General features: G+C 40.0%; 1 protein-coding gene across 2 annotated transcripts in view; it reads left to right on the top strand.

Annotated features, from left to right (window-relative positions):
- ptpn12 (protein tyrosine phosphatase non-receptor type 12) overlaps positions 1 to 16,639 on the top strand; it is a 39,724-nt gene extending 23,085 nt beyond the window's left edge. Inside the window, exons 12-17 of one of the 2 annotated variants that reach the window (XM_088346722.1) lie at positions 292 to 377; positions 5,716 to 5,905; positions 7,621 to 8,527; positions 12,280 to 12,333; positions 13,043 to 13,127; positions 13,302 to 16,639. In XM_088346722.1, the coding sequence (XP_088202848.1) occupies positions 292 to 377; positions 5,716 to 5,905; positions 7,621 to 8,527; positions 12,280 to 12,333; positions 13,043 to 13,127; positions 13,302 to 13,311 (1,332 nt within the window). In that variant the 3' untranslated portion in view covers positions 13,312 to 16,639. The other variant, XM_088346723.1, reaches the window with a different exon arrangement.
- Positions 16,640 to 17,915: the final 1,276 nt, after the last annotated feature.

Below are 17,915 nucleotides of genomic sequence, written 5' to 3'. Positions count from 1 at the left end.
TGGCTGGGCTAAAAGGGGTTCTTAATAATGTTGTCAAAAATGGGCAGAGAACAACTGATGATTTTCTGGACTGTGTTGATGACTGTTTATGGTTCACCTATCTGATGCCGTTCTCCCAGCATACTACATGCTGTAATCCAGTATGCTCTCCACTAGAGCACTTGTTCAGGTGGTTTACCTTAATTTTCATTTCCTTTTTGTGTAATGCTTCTATTTCTTTCTAGATAGTGTGCACAATATTTCAGTGTTTGTTTTTGGAATTAACAAATAATGTAATATATTTGCACGCAGGATGAAAGCAGTCCCGACAAAGCAGGTCACCAGTCAGATGATGAGCGATGGGACACGCCTCCTCCTAAACCACCTCGTATACGCAGGTAAATCTTTATTTTGTGTCCTCTTTGCCGGCTTGTCTTTTTTCACTCAATAATGGTAATGTTGTGATATAATCGTTATGTCACAATATTAAATGTGGCACAAATATTGAAAAGGAATATGTATTTGTGAAGTTATTACCCTCTTTGGTGTTGAGCGTATTTCACAGTTCACGAATCCCTTATCTTAATTTGACATGCGACTGTTTGGCCTATATTTTTGTTAAACTTCCCTAAAGTCGAGTCAAGTAATGCTTTTTTTGTATAGCCCTTTATAACAAGGAGTCTCTAAGGGCTGCACAGACCACAGATTATTGTAAACTACAGACTGTTATTACACTATTCTCTGATCTGAATCCTACATGAGGGCAAGGAAACCCTCCAAACCTCAACATAAGGTAAATGAAGGTACCTTGAGAAGGGACCGCACATGAGGTAATCCCCCTTCCAGGATGATCAGGCTGCAATGGATGTTACAATAACAAATAATACACAGATATTGTCAACATGAAATATAGGTCATTCATAAGTCTCTCTCCCCCCTCTTTCTCTCTAGATAGATGAATAGATAGATACTTTATTCATCTCCGTAGGGAAATTCACACTTCCAGCAGTCTCCCTTGTTGTTTATTAACAGTTTAACATGATGCCCGAGGGGTGCTTGTTGTAGTTTAGTGGAGTGGATGCCGTAACACGTTAGTCCAAAGTTCGACGTTCCTGCGGCAGATAGAAATCTTTGTGCCCAGGGATACACCACCTCGTGTTAGCGAGTCCACCTCCTCTCCGCTTCCCGCAGGCTTTCGTGTCTCTGTCTAACAGCGCTGAAGCCGGTTAGCTCCGGGTAGCTCCGGTCCAGGTAGCTCCGGGTGGCTACACGTTAGCGTCCGGGATGCTAAACGTGAGCCACGTTTCCGTAAAACACAGCAACTGCACTCCCTGTGTGCTTTGATGTTTTTTACCAGCACAGCCAGTTCGTCGGTCTTATTTGGCATAGAGTTCACATTTACCATGATTACGGACGGTACTGAAGACTTATAACGCTGCTAGCCGCTTAGCTAGCTCCGGCTCTCCATCCACGATAGACGCCCTCATCACGCCGGCACGAGAATTCTTCAGGGCAAGGAGTTGATTCCTCGAATAAACGCATTTTTGTGCGTTAAAACCCATGTCTATAGGATAGAAAGTAATCCAAAGTGTAGTTGTGAAACGGGACGAAAAACACCGAAGATAGAAGCAGACAATAAAACAATAAGGCACAAAAATGTGCGAGATAACAGGGAAGCTGCTGGAAAGGCTGCTCGCTCTGTCCCTCTCTCCTCCTCTTTGCAATCTTACAAGTGAGTATTTATGCATAGGCCGTTATACTAAGTTAACAGGAGTACATGTTGCCTATCTGTCATTGCTGTTATGTTTAAAAACAGTGTTATTCCCATTCTGCGTTCTTAAACAATATAATGATATTGTTATAATCGTTTTGTGGGGTCTCAACAATATTTATTGTATTGTAATGTTTAAATATGTTTATACAGTGATTTGTAAAATAATGATACGGCATACCCATGGGGTTGGGAGGAGTGACTTCTTTTTAAAAAAAAAATTAACATGGTAAAAAATTAATATCTATCACTGATATAAATTGGCACTATGTTCTCATGACCATTATACACTCTTAAATGTTTAAAATTTTCTCAAAAATTAACTGGCATGCAACCACAAAGAGTGGTTGTTAAAAAAAAAAAAAAAGACGTGCACAAAGAAAAAAAAGCTAACTGACTTCTTAGAAGGACTGATGAGCCAAAAAGAGCTCCCCGAAAAGCACAATGTCTCCCAACTTTAACTTCCATCAAGCTGTTAACAGCTTTTGCCCGAGGAAGTTCAGTATTTTTAGATAATTTTGCAACACATTGCAATCATCTGCAATACTTAGCAGCATCGAATGTAATGTAATACCCCTCAGTCAAGACAGAAAAAAAATCTCTCTTTCCCTAGCGGCATTTAAAAACACTTATCCTTTCCATTCGGTAGCCCGATGCATTCCCAAATTGAGCAGTTGCCTGCTGAGCAGAAGTTGCTTGTCGGTACTTTTCCCTACCTTTCAATTTTAATTTAGCTGTATGGGCCCATCAGGGGTTGTCCTCCACTTTCTCCCAGCCAGTTTGTCTCTTGATTCTCATTCCTTTTATGATCAGAGCTCCGCCCATAATGAACGCACATGCATATAGACAGATACTTTTATGACTGCAATAAGGGAAATTAAGGCCTTAACACTAAAGGACTATACAAAATATGTACATTAAATCATAATGTATAGCTTCTTGTTTGTCTTTGTTCTATCCCCGCTCAGATACAAACATGTGAATCTATTTTATCTGACCAAAGCAGTTTATGGGAAAGCAAACATTTTTCCAAGTACTTTGGGATCGCTGTTCAAACCAAAATACACAAACATGCACTTAAAATTGCTGCTAAAGTAGGACACTGTCAACATATGTGGAATTACATAGCAGTTTCCCACAAATTCTTCCCTCTGCTTCCTAAATAATCACTCTTGGTTGCATGTTTTAAGCCTCCTAAGACCATCCAAGTAGCTATTTTTAACGGCATAGTCCTCAATCTGCCCAGTCACACACACAAGCATACAAACTCACTCGTCAAGGTCATTGATAGTGAGTCAGTTCAGCCTTAGTCAAACACACCCTGAAGTGTGAAATCCTTTACATGTTAAACTGGGTTTATCGAAGGAGAGCACCGAAGGCTTTGTGAATTAAAACATAGTCTTCATTTGCATGCGTACCGGTTATATTTCATGTGCTGCTCACTTGGTCTTCTGTTCTCAGATACATCTGCCTCTTTTACTATTTTATTTGCGCTGTTCCATTGAGCGTTTTAGCAAATAATAAAGGATTCATCTTATCTTAGAACGACGGAGGTTTTGGATATATTCTTGTTGGTTTTTAATATCCCCATGGAAACAATCTGCTCCAGTGGTGGGAATTATCATCTATGTTATAATGTGATTTATGTTTTCTTTGCTGAGTACTGTAAGATTATACTCAAGTAGTTTGGAATGCCGTATTTTAAACATTGCTTATCTGAAGGAAGAGAAATTATTAAAAGAGCAAGTCTTGACTCCAATGAAGAGTACTGGACCAACCCGGGAACTGAGTGCAATCTGATCTCCCATGGGAGAAGAGTCATTAGTCTCCCTAATCAAGTAAAAAGGCATTTGAAATCCTTCTGAGAAATCCTTGTTATGGGTATATGGAAGCATATACGCCTTTGCCTAATCTTGTTTGTTAAATAAATTATCCTTATAACAGAATCTTAAATACATCTCCGGAAAATAATAGACTTGCCCTTTTGTCTTAATGGTTGCTAAAGAAAAATAAGCTTGTTTACACGTTTGCCTGCAGACGTAATTAAGTGCTTTCATTCTGGCTTGAAACTATGTTCTAGCCCTCTGTTTATATGCAACTAACTAGATGGCAAGCTAAGTTTCCTGTAAGAGATTATCACGTGCTGTAAGAACATGTGTGACTTGAATGTATGCAGCCAATTCATTCACTCCAGGGAAATAAACGGCTCCAGATTAATTTGAATGCCTTCTCGAATTTATTAGAAAATCAAATTGAGATGGCTGACTGGGGCAATTCTGAGGAAAATAAGAAGAGCAATTAACTCTGCATTTCATTTTCTCAGTTTTGATTTTTATATTAAGTCATGATCGCTTCATGTAAATAAAAATATTTTCCTACTGTAATATTTGGGGTCTGTAGTGACGGGTAAAAAAATCTATTTTCATACTCAAAGGGACAGTGTGTATTATTTAGCACTGGCGTCTCCAACTTTTTTAAGCTGAGAGCTACTTTTTGTTACTAATTAGTGCAAAGGGGCACCCGGTTTGATATGTCTTTATAAAATACTTAACAACTTACTATGTTTATTATCCGAAGTATGGTTAAATAGACTAGTCCAGGGGTGGCGAACAAGTTTGACACAAAGAGCCGAATTTTTTAACTGTGAGAGTCAAAGAGCCACACCACGCACTGACCTGCCATGTCATACAGACACACACAATTAAAACATATTTCGCATAACACACTCCTCTCCTTACAATACAACAAGTATTGTTCTTGTGTTGATTTCAAGGAGGAGGGGATTTTTTTATAAGTTTATTGTCCATTTTTCATTATCCATTACCAGTCAAATCATGATACACTTCATAGCAAACAAGCCGAGACACTTGCTCCTAGCCAAGAGGCCAAACCAAGATCCTAGCCAAAAGGCCAAGAAGCGATCAGTGCGAATGCACCGTTCCCCGAGGTACTGCAATACCGGGCCGATGCGTGGAGTGGACAGAGCAAACTCCTAAGTGTCCACCCTCAATACACACAAAAAAAGGCAAAGAGCCGCATTCTTATTGGCCAAGAGCCACGTGGACTGGACTAGTCAATCATTTAAAAAAAGTATTTTACTAGGAAATCACAATGACCAAGCAAATGTTAGCTATTTTCATAACAGGTTTGTGAGCCCTTTTGCTGTCCTTAGGGGGCACCACTTTAGAGACCCCTGATTTAGCACCTCCCAATTGCATTTTTCACCCTTCATTAAAAAAAGATTTATACAAAAATAAATAAAATTTAAAAAAAAAAAGCTAAAATGTATAAACTATAGGGCAGCACGGCAGCGCAGTGGTCAACGCGTGTGTGGCACAGTTCTGAAGTCATGAGATCGAACCTCCTGTGTGGACTTAGCATGTTGTCCCCGTGCTTGCGTCGGTTTCCTCCGGGCATTCCGGCTTCCTCCCACATTCAAAAAACATGCATTTTGGGTTAATAGGCCGGTCCAAATTGTCCGTAGGTGTGAATGAGCGAGTGAGTTGTTCGTCTGTGTGCCCTGCGACTGGCTGGCAACAGGTTCAGAATGTCCCCTGCCCACTGCCCGAAGATAGCTGGAATGAGCTCCAGCACCCCCGCGACCCTACTGAGGATAAGCGGTGCAGATAATGGATGGATGGATGAACTATCATATAAAGTTCCATTTGAAAAAATATGCTGAAGTCTAGAAATTTGCATTTATTTTATATGAGCCTTACTGACAAGCTCGGACAGAATTTTGCACCATCTTGCTGCAACCTGTACCTAAACATCTCACAAAACGCAGGGCAAAAAAATTAAAAGAAAAATTTATTTAGTCAGACTCTGTAGATTATTTTCTTCTTTCTGTTGGATGACACAATACAACAATATCCAGTGGTCAAATTATACACACTTTAATAAACATACGTGAAGCAAGACATTTCTGCATCCAAACTGCATCTTGTTTGTGTTGCTTTTCGTAGTACCCAGGTGGAAGGGGACGTCAAAGAAGAGATCCTGCAGCCACCCGAGCCTCATCCCGTGCCCCCTATACTGACCCCATCACCCCCTTCGGCTTTTCCCACTGTCACCAACGTCCGTCAGGACAATGACCGATATCATCCCAAGCCTGTCATACACGTCCTAGCAACCGCACAGCAAAACGTCATTCAGGTGAATGCCCTAGGTACACGCTGTCTGTGAAAGAACCATATTTTCTCCACCATAAGGCGCCAGGCCAAAAAAGTCTTATGTGATATTTTTTTCATATATAAGGCTGGACTATAAGCCACATGGAATTCAAATTACTGTTAAGGCCAGGGTTAATACAAATAAAAAAAAGTGCCATATTTGCGCATTGATGGATTGATTAGTCGGAATATATCACTGATCACAATTGCATAACATTGGGAATTAAACCAAGATCGCGGTGTAATGTGCGCCGGGTCTTACACACTAGACCATTGGTTTCAAGATTGTGGCCCAGGTGCAATTTGATGGCCTTAGGATGATAGTTTGAGGCCCCCGCCTTAAAAAGAAAGTTAAAGGGACGGTGTTTATTATTTGGCCACTAAACATTGTGGTATTCCTTAGTGCAACTGAAAAAGATAACTAAAAAACTCAAGTACGAATGAGAATTAACGTGACTCAAAGGGACCGTAACACGCCATTTTTCTTCTATTTTTTTAACCCAGCCTTTTTTGGGTACCCAAAGTTGCAAAATGGCAGATGATTATGTCATCTCCCTCTAGGTAAGGCTCGTGTTATGTAAAATAAAAATATATGTTTTGACCTACAAGTATCTAAAAACGCAAATCTATATGGCAGTTCATGCATTTTTGCTTAATTATTTTAACCAATTTCTTTTTTTTAACCCCTCATCGTTTCGACGGCCCACTGTTCTTTTGATGAACAAATACGTGTCAAATACAATTATAAAATATACTCATCACAAAAACCTCACGATCCGTGTGAAACAACATAAGCGAAAACTATATAGCAGACGTAACTCACCATTATGTCCCTTGACTGTCTTCAAATTTGAATGTCCGGGAAAATGGCTTTGTTACATGTAAAATATTTATTCCAAAACCCAGGATAATGCTGACAAATAATAGAATTTCGCCCAAAACTTTTCTCTTTCGTTGGACATTGCTTCTTGAAATTCGTTTGTTTCGCTCCAAAACTAACTTTCGAAAATAAACAACTCTTTCGATTGACACCTTTCTCAGCCAATAGCAGGCTTTTTTTAATGGTCCACGGCCCATATTCGTCTATACGTGCCTGTTTGATAAAACTGATTTCGCCACTTATAGGTCCGATTTATCTTTAGCCGGTAGTAACCAAATTTAATGACCATTGACACATTGGTTAGCCAATGAATTTCCCAACATAATTTTATACCATTTTCGGGAGGTGTATTCAAAACATCGCGAAAGATGATGTGCGCGAGGCACTCCTTGATTCATTTTTACGCACCATTATCACGCGCAAGTGAGCACAATTATTGATTTATATACTAGAAAGAGAAAATCATTTACAAATCTTTCACAATGGCTAAAAAATTGGCCAAAGTAAAATACATTTTGCATACGTTTAAGTTTAGAAACCTACCCTTAGAGAAATGTGTAAAATACAATGATCAGCACCCCCGCGACCCTACTGAGGAAAAGCGGTGCAGATAATGGATGGATAATGGATAGATATGGCGAACGTATACATTTTGGGGGTTTGTGGGTGCAGAAAATACGATGTATACAAAATTACAAAAACTATATTTTGGAAAGTTAATGGAAGAAAACTTATGCTAAATGTTCTCTGTGATTAATGGCACCCAAAGTCTATTGCTTGTGTACATTCTTCTTTGAAATATTTAATCGTTTTTTCAGAATGAAAGCACAGAAAAAGGGAGGAACCTTGCAGAGGAAAATCCTCAAACACAAACCAGTACATCAGAACCCCTAGACCAAAATCAGCTCTGTCAAAAGCAGCAGATGTCCAATCTTGACCTCAATGAAAACTACAACAACAAACCATCCGCAGCAACAGCAAAATCAGAAACGGGCCAGAGTTTTACCCAGTCGGCCGATTGTTGCAGCGCCCCGCGCATTGAGAGGAAGCTCAGCATTGAAATTAAAAAGGTGCCTTTGCAGGAAGGACCTCGTAGTTTCGACACTTGCTCCTCAGTAGGAGGTGTGGCTGGAGCTGCCGCTGGCCCGCCCAATAGCGGGGCCATGCTGCAGAGATCCCACGCCTTCAAGGCCCGCTCAGGACAATCCCTGCTCACCTCCAGCTCTTCATTGTCTGAGGACTCGGGCACCGAGGCTGGAGCGGAAGCATGCGGTGAGAACCTAGCGGATGGCGGTGTCCCGGCAAGACCGAACCACCTCCCGGTGAAGAGCGACGAAGGGGACAGAGTGGAGCTGGAGGCCGGCCACTTAGCATGGACTCAACCATGCGGTAACCCCGAAAAACCTTTACCAAAGTTCTCGTCTTCGTCCTCGTCTGATCCCGTCGCCCCGTCCTCTTCTTCATCATCCCACTTGTCCTCATCGTCTTCGTCCTCCTCCTCCACACCAGTTCGCACCGCGCTGAGCTTCACCAACCCTCTGCACTCTGACAACTCTGACGAAGAGGGTGATGGAGAGATGTCGGCTACCAGGGAGGGTTATCACACTAGTGTTTCCACCGCAACAGTCACCTCCCTCCACTTTGGGGATCAACAGTCAGTGCGGAAGGTGTCATCTATGTCTATAGCGGGGCAGAGCTCCTTGCCACCTGCAGAGAACACAGCAAGTACGCCGATCACCTTTAATGCTCCGCCTTGGTGTCTTTTTTTTTTTAAACGAAATCAAGCAAATCACCATTGAGGCCTTTTCACACTGTAATTAGAAACGCATAGCATGCCATAAACAAGTTGCGGTGCTGTGTGCTTTTTCTGTGTATTTCTTGGTTAGCTGCTAGGCAAGCCCTTCCAAATATAGTATGTAAAAAATATAAGTTGTCACCTGGGGACCGTTTAACCAAAGAAAACCAAAGTCAGGGTGAAAAGGTCTAAATTGTTGCCTAAGGCAGAAGTTCTCAAACATTTTGCACCTAGAGATCTTTATTTTAGTTGTTTATTACTTTCAATAATACCAATTCTTCTCCTTAAAGTTGGGTGCGTATTTTCTAAGTATGTGTTAATAATGCCCAACTGAGTTCAAAGTGCCCTTATGCTTTATTTTCCACTGCACGTATCTACTTTTGTTTTACTTTTAGCAAAGCTGTTTAGGGATGCAAAACAAATTAGTTAGGGGGTTGGGAGGAAGTGATGGATGCTGACGGCATACTCGGTTTTTGTTTTGTGTTTATTTGTTAGTGTAGCATCAAAAGTAGTATAAGTAAGAAAAGGTTTGCTTCTAGTATAGTCCAAACGCCAAACCAAACCCCCAAGAAAGTTTGAAAAAAAAAAAAAAAAAAAAAAGTTTGAGCGCATTTAGGAAATGCACGTACTTGCACACGCATAGTGAGTGTGCTGACTGAGGCTGGAATTATGACATATGAGCCATGAGATAGCAGCAGCAAGTCAAAAGGTTCGAATTTCCGCACAGCTCTTTCAAATTCCATAGAGAAGTCTTACAATAACCAATTTAGAATTCAAATATATACTTAAGGGAATATTTTGAGTTAGTACTTGAATGTTGTGAAAATTATTTTAAGTTATCTATAATTCTAAAGTACTGTTTTAATAAACTGCATTCCCATACTTTATTTTGAACTCTAAAAATTATATCTACTGTTGGCCCCTGGTCAATGCCCTGTCCAAAATCATAATTTTTCAATCTTTCAGAAAAGGAAACCTTTATAATAAAAAAAATATTTTGAGATTAATTTATTGTTAACGGTCCAAAATTTTTTCCATATCCGTTAAAGTATTTGATTGCCCCAAGTAGTTTATTATGTGTTTTTTGTACAATAGGTCCTTACATGTTTCGTTTTTAATTATCTATTACAACTTGATTATTTGATTGCATATCAGTTTGCTACGAGGGGCACATGTTTGAGAACTAGTGTAAAGGCTTGAAGTGAAGATATTAAAAATTACCTGATGGCCTGTAAACTTTTTGTTAGTGCCATGCACTAACAATTTGATTTAGATTGAAGCTTAATCTCACACAATATTCTTGTAATCTGCACCCGCTTGTGTCCCCCCATACTTTCTGTGTCAATGAGGATCAAGCAATCTCAGTATGCATGATAATTAGTCAAATGTATCTGCTTACAAACTCAAAGAAAAGCGCTTACAATGAGAGTGTGGCTTTTAAAGTAATATTCTATTTTGGCTTGGTGTGCCAGAAGCTTGTCTATTGTGGTCGTCCAATGCATGTTGGATGGTGACTGATCAATAGTGCATGTTAAACCCTTGAGTGGATTGCTGTTGGCGTTTCGCGGTTTTGAAGAAGCCCAGGGTTTCACGATGGAGAATCACCAAGGGTGTTTGACTCCCACTTACATCCACTTCTTGTTTCTGGAGAATCTTTTTTAAATCTGCTCAGCATCATGAGGGTGCATGATGTCAAGTCATTGTGACATGACAGACTTTTCAAAATGTATTGAGTAATCTCAGACATCACACTCTCCTTCAGGAATTCCTGCATATTAAACCAGTGGTTGGCAAACTTTTCTATACCACGGACCGGTTCATTGTCTTACAATATTTTCATGGCCTGGCCCGAGGGCGGCATTAAACAGGTTTGTAATTTTTCTGAAATTAGAATAACGAAAATAAAAACAACCATGATTACATTTATAACAACAGCAACATTAATAATGATATGAGCGTAAATCCACTGTGTAGTCATGTAGAACATTCAGATGTCAATGTAACGTCACACCATAATCCATTTCTATAATTTTCCAAACCCCTCACCCTAACAAGGGTCGCTGGGGTGCAATGCCCATCCCAGCCATGTTTTTAAAATGGGGGAGGAAACCGGAGTGCCAGAGGGAACTTGCAAAATCCAGACAATAAAGCAGGTTAGTAGCTGAATTTGGAACCAGGACATCGTTAGTTTAACACAAAACGTCACATCGATCCGCATGCCAAGTAATTGAAAATACACACTCACCCAATGAACCAACCCTGAGAAAGCTTGACGGTGCTATGTGGCCTCGGTGTTCTGTTCATGTCTGAGGAAACAATGCATATTCCAACTCTGTTGGCAATTTTGTTGACAATCGTTCTAGAATGGCAAAGTTAACCATTCACCAAGTTGATTGGCTATAAGCACAAATGTTTGGTTCAATTTACACTTGACTGTATCTTTGGCAGGCAGAAATCCTTGTTTCCAACATGACAGTTGCACCGTCGGACTGGTATCCGCACACTGATATCACTTCAAACGTACAACCTCAATGCCCCGGTTCAAGTTCAGTATAAATTGTAGTAGTGTCAGTAAAACAACAAGTAAAAAGTTATAGAACTTTTTTCTTCCTGTGCGGCTTGTTACCTGTCGTTGGCCCGGTGGTTGCCGACCACTGTATTAAAAGACAAATGCAGAATTCATTTTAGCATTTCCCAAAGTGGTCCCCTGACTATTTTCTTCTGGACGCTTCCCTGAGCAATCGCAATGGATCACCAAAATCTGCTTGTGGGCGTGTAGCGCACTTCTAATCTTTGCTTTGTGGAGCGCAGGCTGGTGGCGGCTGCTTGTTTTCCCAGTTTGCTTTTCAAATATGCCCATCCACATTGACTTTTTTAATGATTAATTATTATTTTGTTACGTTGCTTTTTTATTTGACCTCTTACCTTTTTAACCCAGACAGCTGGGACAGTGATGACTCCCCTCCCCCTCTCCCTGAGAGGACCCCCGAGTCCTTCATACTGGCCTCAGGTGCGTTTTGCCTTGGTGGAGCGGGCCCTCTCAGATGCCGACTGGACGATGATAGCAAGAGTTGATGGTCATGTGCTTAAATCAAACAGAGCGCTCATCGATTTGATGAAGTTGAAGTTATAATTTATCCATTTGGGCTATTTCTGTTTTTTTCTGGCTTGATCAAAGATGTGTCAATGAGTGAAGTTTATGAAATCAGATGACCCCCAGAGGGCGCTCCCGATCCTTGAAATGAAATGAAATGATCTGCATTTATATAGCGTTTTTCAAGTCAATGACTTCCCAAAGCGTGCTACACATTTCCCAATAGCGGCCGTGATCTATGCAGCCATGTAAGGCGCTAACCTGCTTATTGGGGGTATTGGGGTTTCAGTGTCTTACCCAAGGACACTTCGGCATGTAACACGGACAAGCCGGGATTCGAACTGGGATCCCCTAATCCTAAAACGATCGCTCTACCTCCTGAGCTACTGCCGCCCCTTGTGAAAAGAGAATACACTTCTTTTTGATCTACATTTAATAGTTGGGTAAATAAATAAATGATATTTTTTTTCAAAAAGGCTCTCATACTGAGATTAAAACTATAAATGAGAACATGTGTGTTGAAGCTACTGCTATAGATTGATCTAAATAGTTATGTAGTTTTTCACATGTTCATTTTCTCCTTATCAGACCCTCTGGACATTAGGACCCCCGCCTCAGTCGAGTGGAGTAGTTCACACAAAGGTGAGTCATTGACTTCTGGGTCATGCTTGCTGGAAAACATACAGTATGTAATCAAAATTACAGTAAATCTTTATACTGTATTTTGCGGACTAACACTTAAAATCTGCCAGTAATTGAAAAGAGCACTTTCGGGTAGGCCTTATAGACCAGAAATAAAGTAAATAAAATCAAGATTGTATAATCACAATGAAATGTTTTTACAGTAACCACTTATGAATATATCAAACAGATATCCTATTATTTGTGTCCGAATTTAAAAAAAAAAAAAGATTCCCTGCCTTTTCAAAAATTGGATATAAACCTTACCCTAATAGTTTCAATTCAATGAGCCTTCTAGTCCGATGCGCCTTTAATATGAAAAGAATTCATAGATAATATTTTTGAGTGTGTGCCTCATAATCAAATGCCTCTTAATGTTCCTTAAACTATGGTACATTTCCTTCAGTTTAGAATCAAATGTGTCTGGTCCGGTCCATGTCATTCCACTCTTTTTTTCGCTATTTTTAATGCACTTAAAACTTATGCCAGTTTTCAAGCATTACCTTGTAAATGTTGCCTACCTATCCTAATAGTTTTATATTCCTTTTTTTCTTAAAGCCTTTTTTACATGTTAATCCTAGACCTTCACATCTAATTTAGTTGTAAACAATGTCCGCTACTTTATCAATGACGATAAAGACCTTTCTAATTCCAATAACCAACTGTGCAGATTTGACTGAATGCGCGAAGACGACCTCACCAGCTGACAGTCAATCTTCTGGCAACACAACAGCTAACAAGGCAGACCTAAGCGGGTAAGCTCAACGAAACAACTGAATAGAATTGCATGATTCAAACTGCATTTTTTTTTTAATCAATACACACCGGCGCATTTTCTATTAAATCATTATCCTAATACTGAGTGGAAAATTAAAATGTAGAGTATTCATGAAATTACTATTTGTAATTCCGCCCCTCTGTGTCTCCAGGGTTCGATAACGGTTGCATTCGATGCAAAGGCCCCTTATTAGCGCCCCCTGGAGTGAACAAGACGCCACACTCAGTCCACAACTGTCCTCCCCCAGAAGACGGACCAAGACCCAAAACTGATGCCACCCTGCCGTCTGCACATTTTTACAAATCGTAGCCCCACCACCTCCCAGATGTCCTAATTCTCCTCTTCAGTCCTCCATCCGGAGCTGGACAATAGAGGCTGGTCCAATTGGTACAAAAAACAGCAATCTCGCCAATGGTGGATTACGCTGACCCGGGATTCATCTGCTTATTCCTTGGCTAGGAACTTGGTGTCCTGGACATGAGGAAAAACGAGAACCACAATCTTGTTTCTGAGCTAGAGCTGTTTCCTATTCGACCAAACGAAAGCCGTCTTGTTAGGTGTTCTTCTGGAAGTGGACGTTACAAAAAGATGCCCTTCTGCTGAATGAGAAACAATCTTCAAAGCAACGTGCGATAATCTAAGTTAGTCGTGACGCAACAACCACCCCCTCTGCTTTTCCTTCCCTTTCTGCTTGACAGTGCCGAAAATGAAAGTTAAAAAAAAAAAAAAAAGATAAGCACGGACCCGCCGTGGGAAAACGCTAGCTGCAGTACTTAACTGGTCTTTGGCGACCTTGTGGTATTATTTTTAACCAGAGTGATGTGGTTTTGGTCCTAATATGTTGTTTACCCGTCTGTCAACAAAAATAGCCTTGTTTCCACCATCTGGTCCTATTTCCACTAACCATAGTGTGGCTATTGCCAGCTTCTGTTTAACAACATTAGCAGCAGGTGTCCCAACTCGGTTCGGTAAGAAAAATGTGAGCCGACTAATCATATTAGCCTGAAATTATTTTTTTTTATTGAAAAGGCTTTCACAAAACAAGATGCTTTGCATTATTTACCTTTTCTTCATATTTTCAAAGTCTTAAACATGAGTTTGTATTAATTTGTAATGTGACATGTCTAGTTATATTCACCAGGGCCAATTTGGTTTGCAGCGTGAAATATGATGAGCAATCACGTGGTCTCTTTAAAAAGATGTGGAAAAATTGGCATATTCAGCTAGATATGTCTCCTTAAAGACCTGCGCACACCTGACGCTACAATTTTGCTTTTGGTGGCACGTGTGTTTTTTGGAGAAAAAACAGCACAACGCCAGAAGTGTGGACTATGGAACATATTTGATCCTTTTGGCGCTTCGTCACTTAATACTTCACGTGTGCAGGGCACAGGGAAAACTGCAAGCTTCTTTTTTCCACAACGCATTTGCTTTAAATATGAAACACTGCAGTGACATCTGAAATAATTTCCGACTCGGTTCTGGGTAAAAATATAACTTGATTGTTTTTGCTAACATTATTCATATAATTTATAAAAGGAGAAAAACGGGAGGTTTAATGCTACTTTATTCAATATTTATTATAATGTACACACAACATTTCAAGTTTTTTAACCACAAAATAAGTCATTGATTTATGCATACAAATTGAACAGAAAGGAAAGCTACACACTACAGTTCTCTTTTGGTATCATCAGTCATTGTCCAGTTGCTGATTTTCCCTTAAATCCTCAAGGAACGATGACAAGCAAATGCTATTTGGTTCAAAAGAAAGGCACCCACCAATGACAACAGAACAAAAAAAAAACTTTAGTTCATAGTTCATTATGCGGATGTCGAACATTTTCTGAATCTGTCGTCTAGAAATACAGGCCTCATTTGCCCATTTCTTCGGCGCAGCCGTAAACATGTGTATATCTTTGTGGTTTTTAATGGTCACATGATGAAATATGGGACCGAGACAACTTGGAGTAGAGCTGAAAACGACTTCAGGTGTGCAGGGCATGTCGCAGTTTGCATTCAGCTGGCCATGGCGTCCACACTTAATTACCCACGTTTATAACGTTAAGTTTGTGCGGAGCTTTAAATAAATACTGCAGTTGAGTTTTTGAATTCATTTCAAACGTATGGTAATGTTGAAACAAAATGTTTGGAAAATCTGCAAAGAAATCGGGAACTTAGTTGCCTTTTTGAGATGCTCTGATACATGTTTTTTAGCCAAATGAAACAAAATTGGCTTGCTTCCCTCTGCTGGGTATTTTGGAAATTGCATTTAGTGTAAAGTATTTTAAATACAACAAAGGTTCGAGCTGTATCAGCTATCTTAATTTGGCATAGTTTGCTGGCCGTAGTTGGGACACCCTCGAGTTTTTGTGCAGCTTGGTTGAAACAATGCTGGTTTTTGCAATAAGACAACAGCCATTAGAAGAGATTTGTGGGATCCTTTTTCTCAAAGATGAGGTGAAATTGCAGTACTGTATTTTGTTGACCACGGACTGGTTCAGATCAACCTTTGAGTCTCAAGCTCAGTCACCACATTCATTATTTTAAACTCTGTAAGGACCAAGAACACAAGCTTGGCGAGCTGGGACCTTGAGTTGGCCTTAGTCTCTCAGAGAACACATGAAAATGCAGTCCTCCGCTTTTCCTAAACGTCCCTTTTTAACCATGCCTTGTTTTTGTTTTCTGCCACATTCACGGGAGCAACATGTCAAAAATCAACCTCTGGCTGCACAGGATACTTTCATGGGAGTCTAGCGTCACTGCAACATCAAAAAGATCTCAGAACCTGAGCAACAAGGACTCCATTATAATACCGTATATCCATTATTTCATCCTTTTTCTTCTATACCATACTTATATTTCACAAAGAACAAGGTAAAGTTCAATTGAGCTTTTTTGTGTGGTGGTGGGGCGGGGGGGTCGTTTCATTTAAACAGAAGATGTAAAATTGTTCAACCTGACAGAAGTGTAATTTTTTTGAGTATTTTTTAAATTATATTTTGAAAACATTTTAATTGGTAGAAAGCAGCATTTAGACCATTTTAAGAGAGTAGCCACAAGTGGGCTTGGAATAAGATTGTATGTATAACATTCATGGTGATGTTTTATTTTTTTAAGTACTCTTTCATGGTTATACGCACAATTGCTATCAATCCGGTCCCACTCTCTATTTTTAAACCCCATGTTCATAGCAGCTTCATTTTATTTCTTAGCATTTAGCTTCATCCAACAAACAGTATGCATACTGTACTTCATCCCAGAACTAGCCCATCTGTGCCTTTATGGGATGGCCCTAACCCGATGCCACCCCCCGACCGTCATTCGTATTCACAACCCACCTGTCATGGTAGTGGCGACAAAACTTGCTGCTAAAGCGTTTTCGGTTGGTTTATTTACACCTTTCCCCCCTCAAACCAGCAAACGCACACAAGACGTTTGTATGTTGCAGAGATCAATCAGTAAAATGAACATTATCTGAAAACGTGAGTTTGTGACACTTATTTCCGGAATCACTTTTCTTTTTGGGTTTATATTGAAATATTTTCCTCACTATAAGTAAGGCACATCAGATTATAAAGCGCATCCCCCCCCCCCCCCCCCCCCGCACATAGATTTCTGTGATATATCTTTAATGTATAAGGCGCATGGAGTTAATACTACAGTAAGAGCTAGGGTTGCATATATTTAAATTAAAAGAATACATGATAGCAAAAAAATTAACATGTTAATGGGACCACAGGAGGGCACTCAAAGACCTCACCTTGTTACCGTATGCAATATCATTTGACAAATCACACAAAGGTACATAAATGTGTGCACAATGTTACCACCTACAAAATCTTCAAGTAATCCCAATACATTTCATACTTACGGACAATTATTGTCCAAAGCGAAAACAAAAGAGGATGTGCGAAGTTTTGCGTTTCTATTTTGTTTGCTTTTAGCACCAAACCAATAACATTTTAACCCAAAAAGGGCAGAAGACCACTCTGTTTCCCAAATGCATAACAGTTACCGTATGCGGTATCATTAATTTTAACTTCACATACCCACTTTTATTTACTGTATTTTTGGTATATAAGGTGCAATGGATTATAGGCGGTCTTTAACATTACTGTCCAATTTGGGTTTGTTAGGTGTGGCTGACAGTCCGGCAAATACGGTAGTGCTCGTTTTGACTCCTATGTAGACATAGAAATAGCATACAATCTCCAGTAGGGTCTGTGCATTGGGTTTTTCTTTAGCAACAATTTCCCCATATTCAGTACGCAATGTTTTACATTTTCTTTAACCAATCCAGCCATGTTTGTTCACAGTAAATTTCCACTTCATCAGTGCACAATTTCCACTGTAATCCGGCCTTGATGCTCATTTCCTTATTGTGCCACTAATCGTCTTCCCTGCTTGGCTGCCTCAGACTGATATCATACTGTGTGCTAGAATGGTTCACAAGACGCTATATAAAGATGTGTTTTCTGTGTGTGGATGGGAGATAAGATGAGCTTCTTAAGAAGATTGGATCAAAGACCTGAATGGATGGTGCCTTTTCAGTTTTGGCCCACAGACAAATGCATATTATTTTCACTTCCAGAGCCTTCCATTAGATTATGCGCATTCATATCATTTAAAGGGAGACCGTTTAATATTTGACCACAAGATATTGTTGTCATGGGTATTGCATCAGGGGCAGCACGGCCGTGCAGTGGTAGCGCGTGTGCGGCACAGTTCTAAGGTCTTGGGAACCTCCTGTGTGGGTTCAAAT

This window comes from Urocampus carinirostris, chromosome 11 (genome assembly GCF_059441175.1).
Source record: "Urocampus carinirostris isolate Australia breed hairy pipefish chromosome 11, RoL_Ucar_1.0, whole genome shotgun sequence".
NCBI lineage: Eukaryota > Metazoa > Chordata > Actinopteri > Syngnathiformes > Syngnathidae > Urocampus > Urocampus carinirostris.
This window is presented reverse-complemented; position numbering and strand designations above follow the sequence as displayed.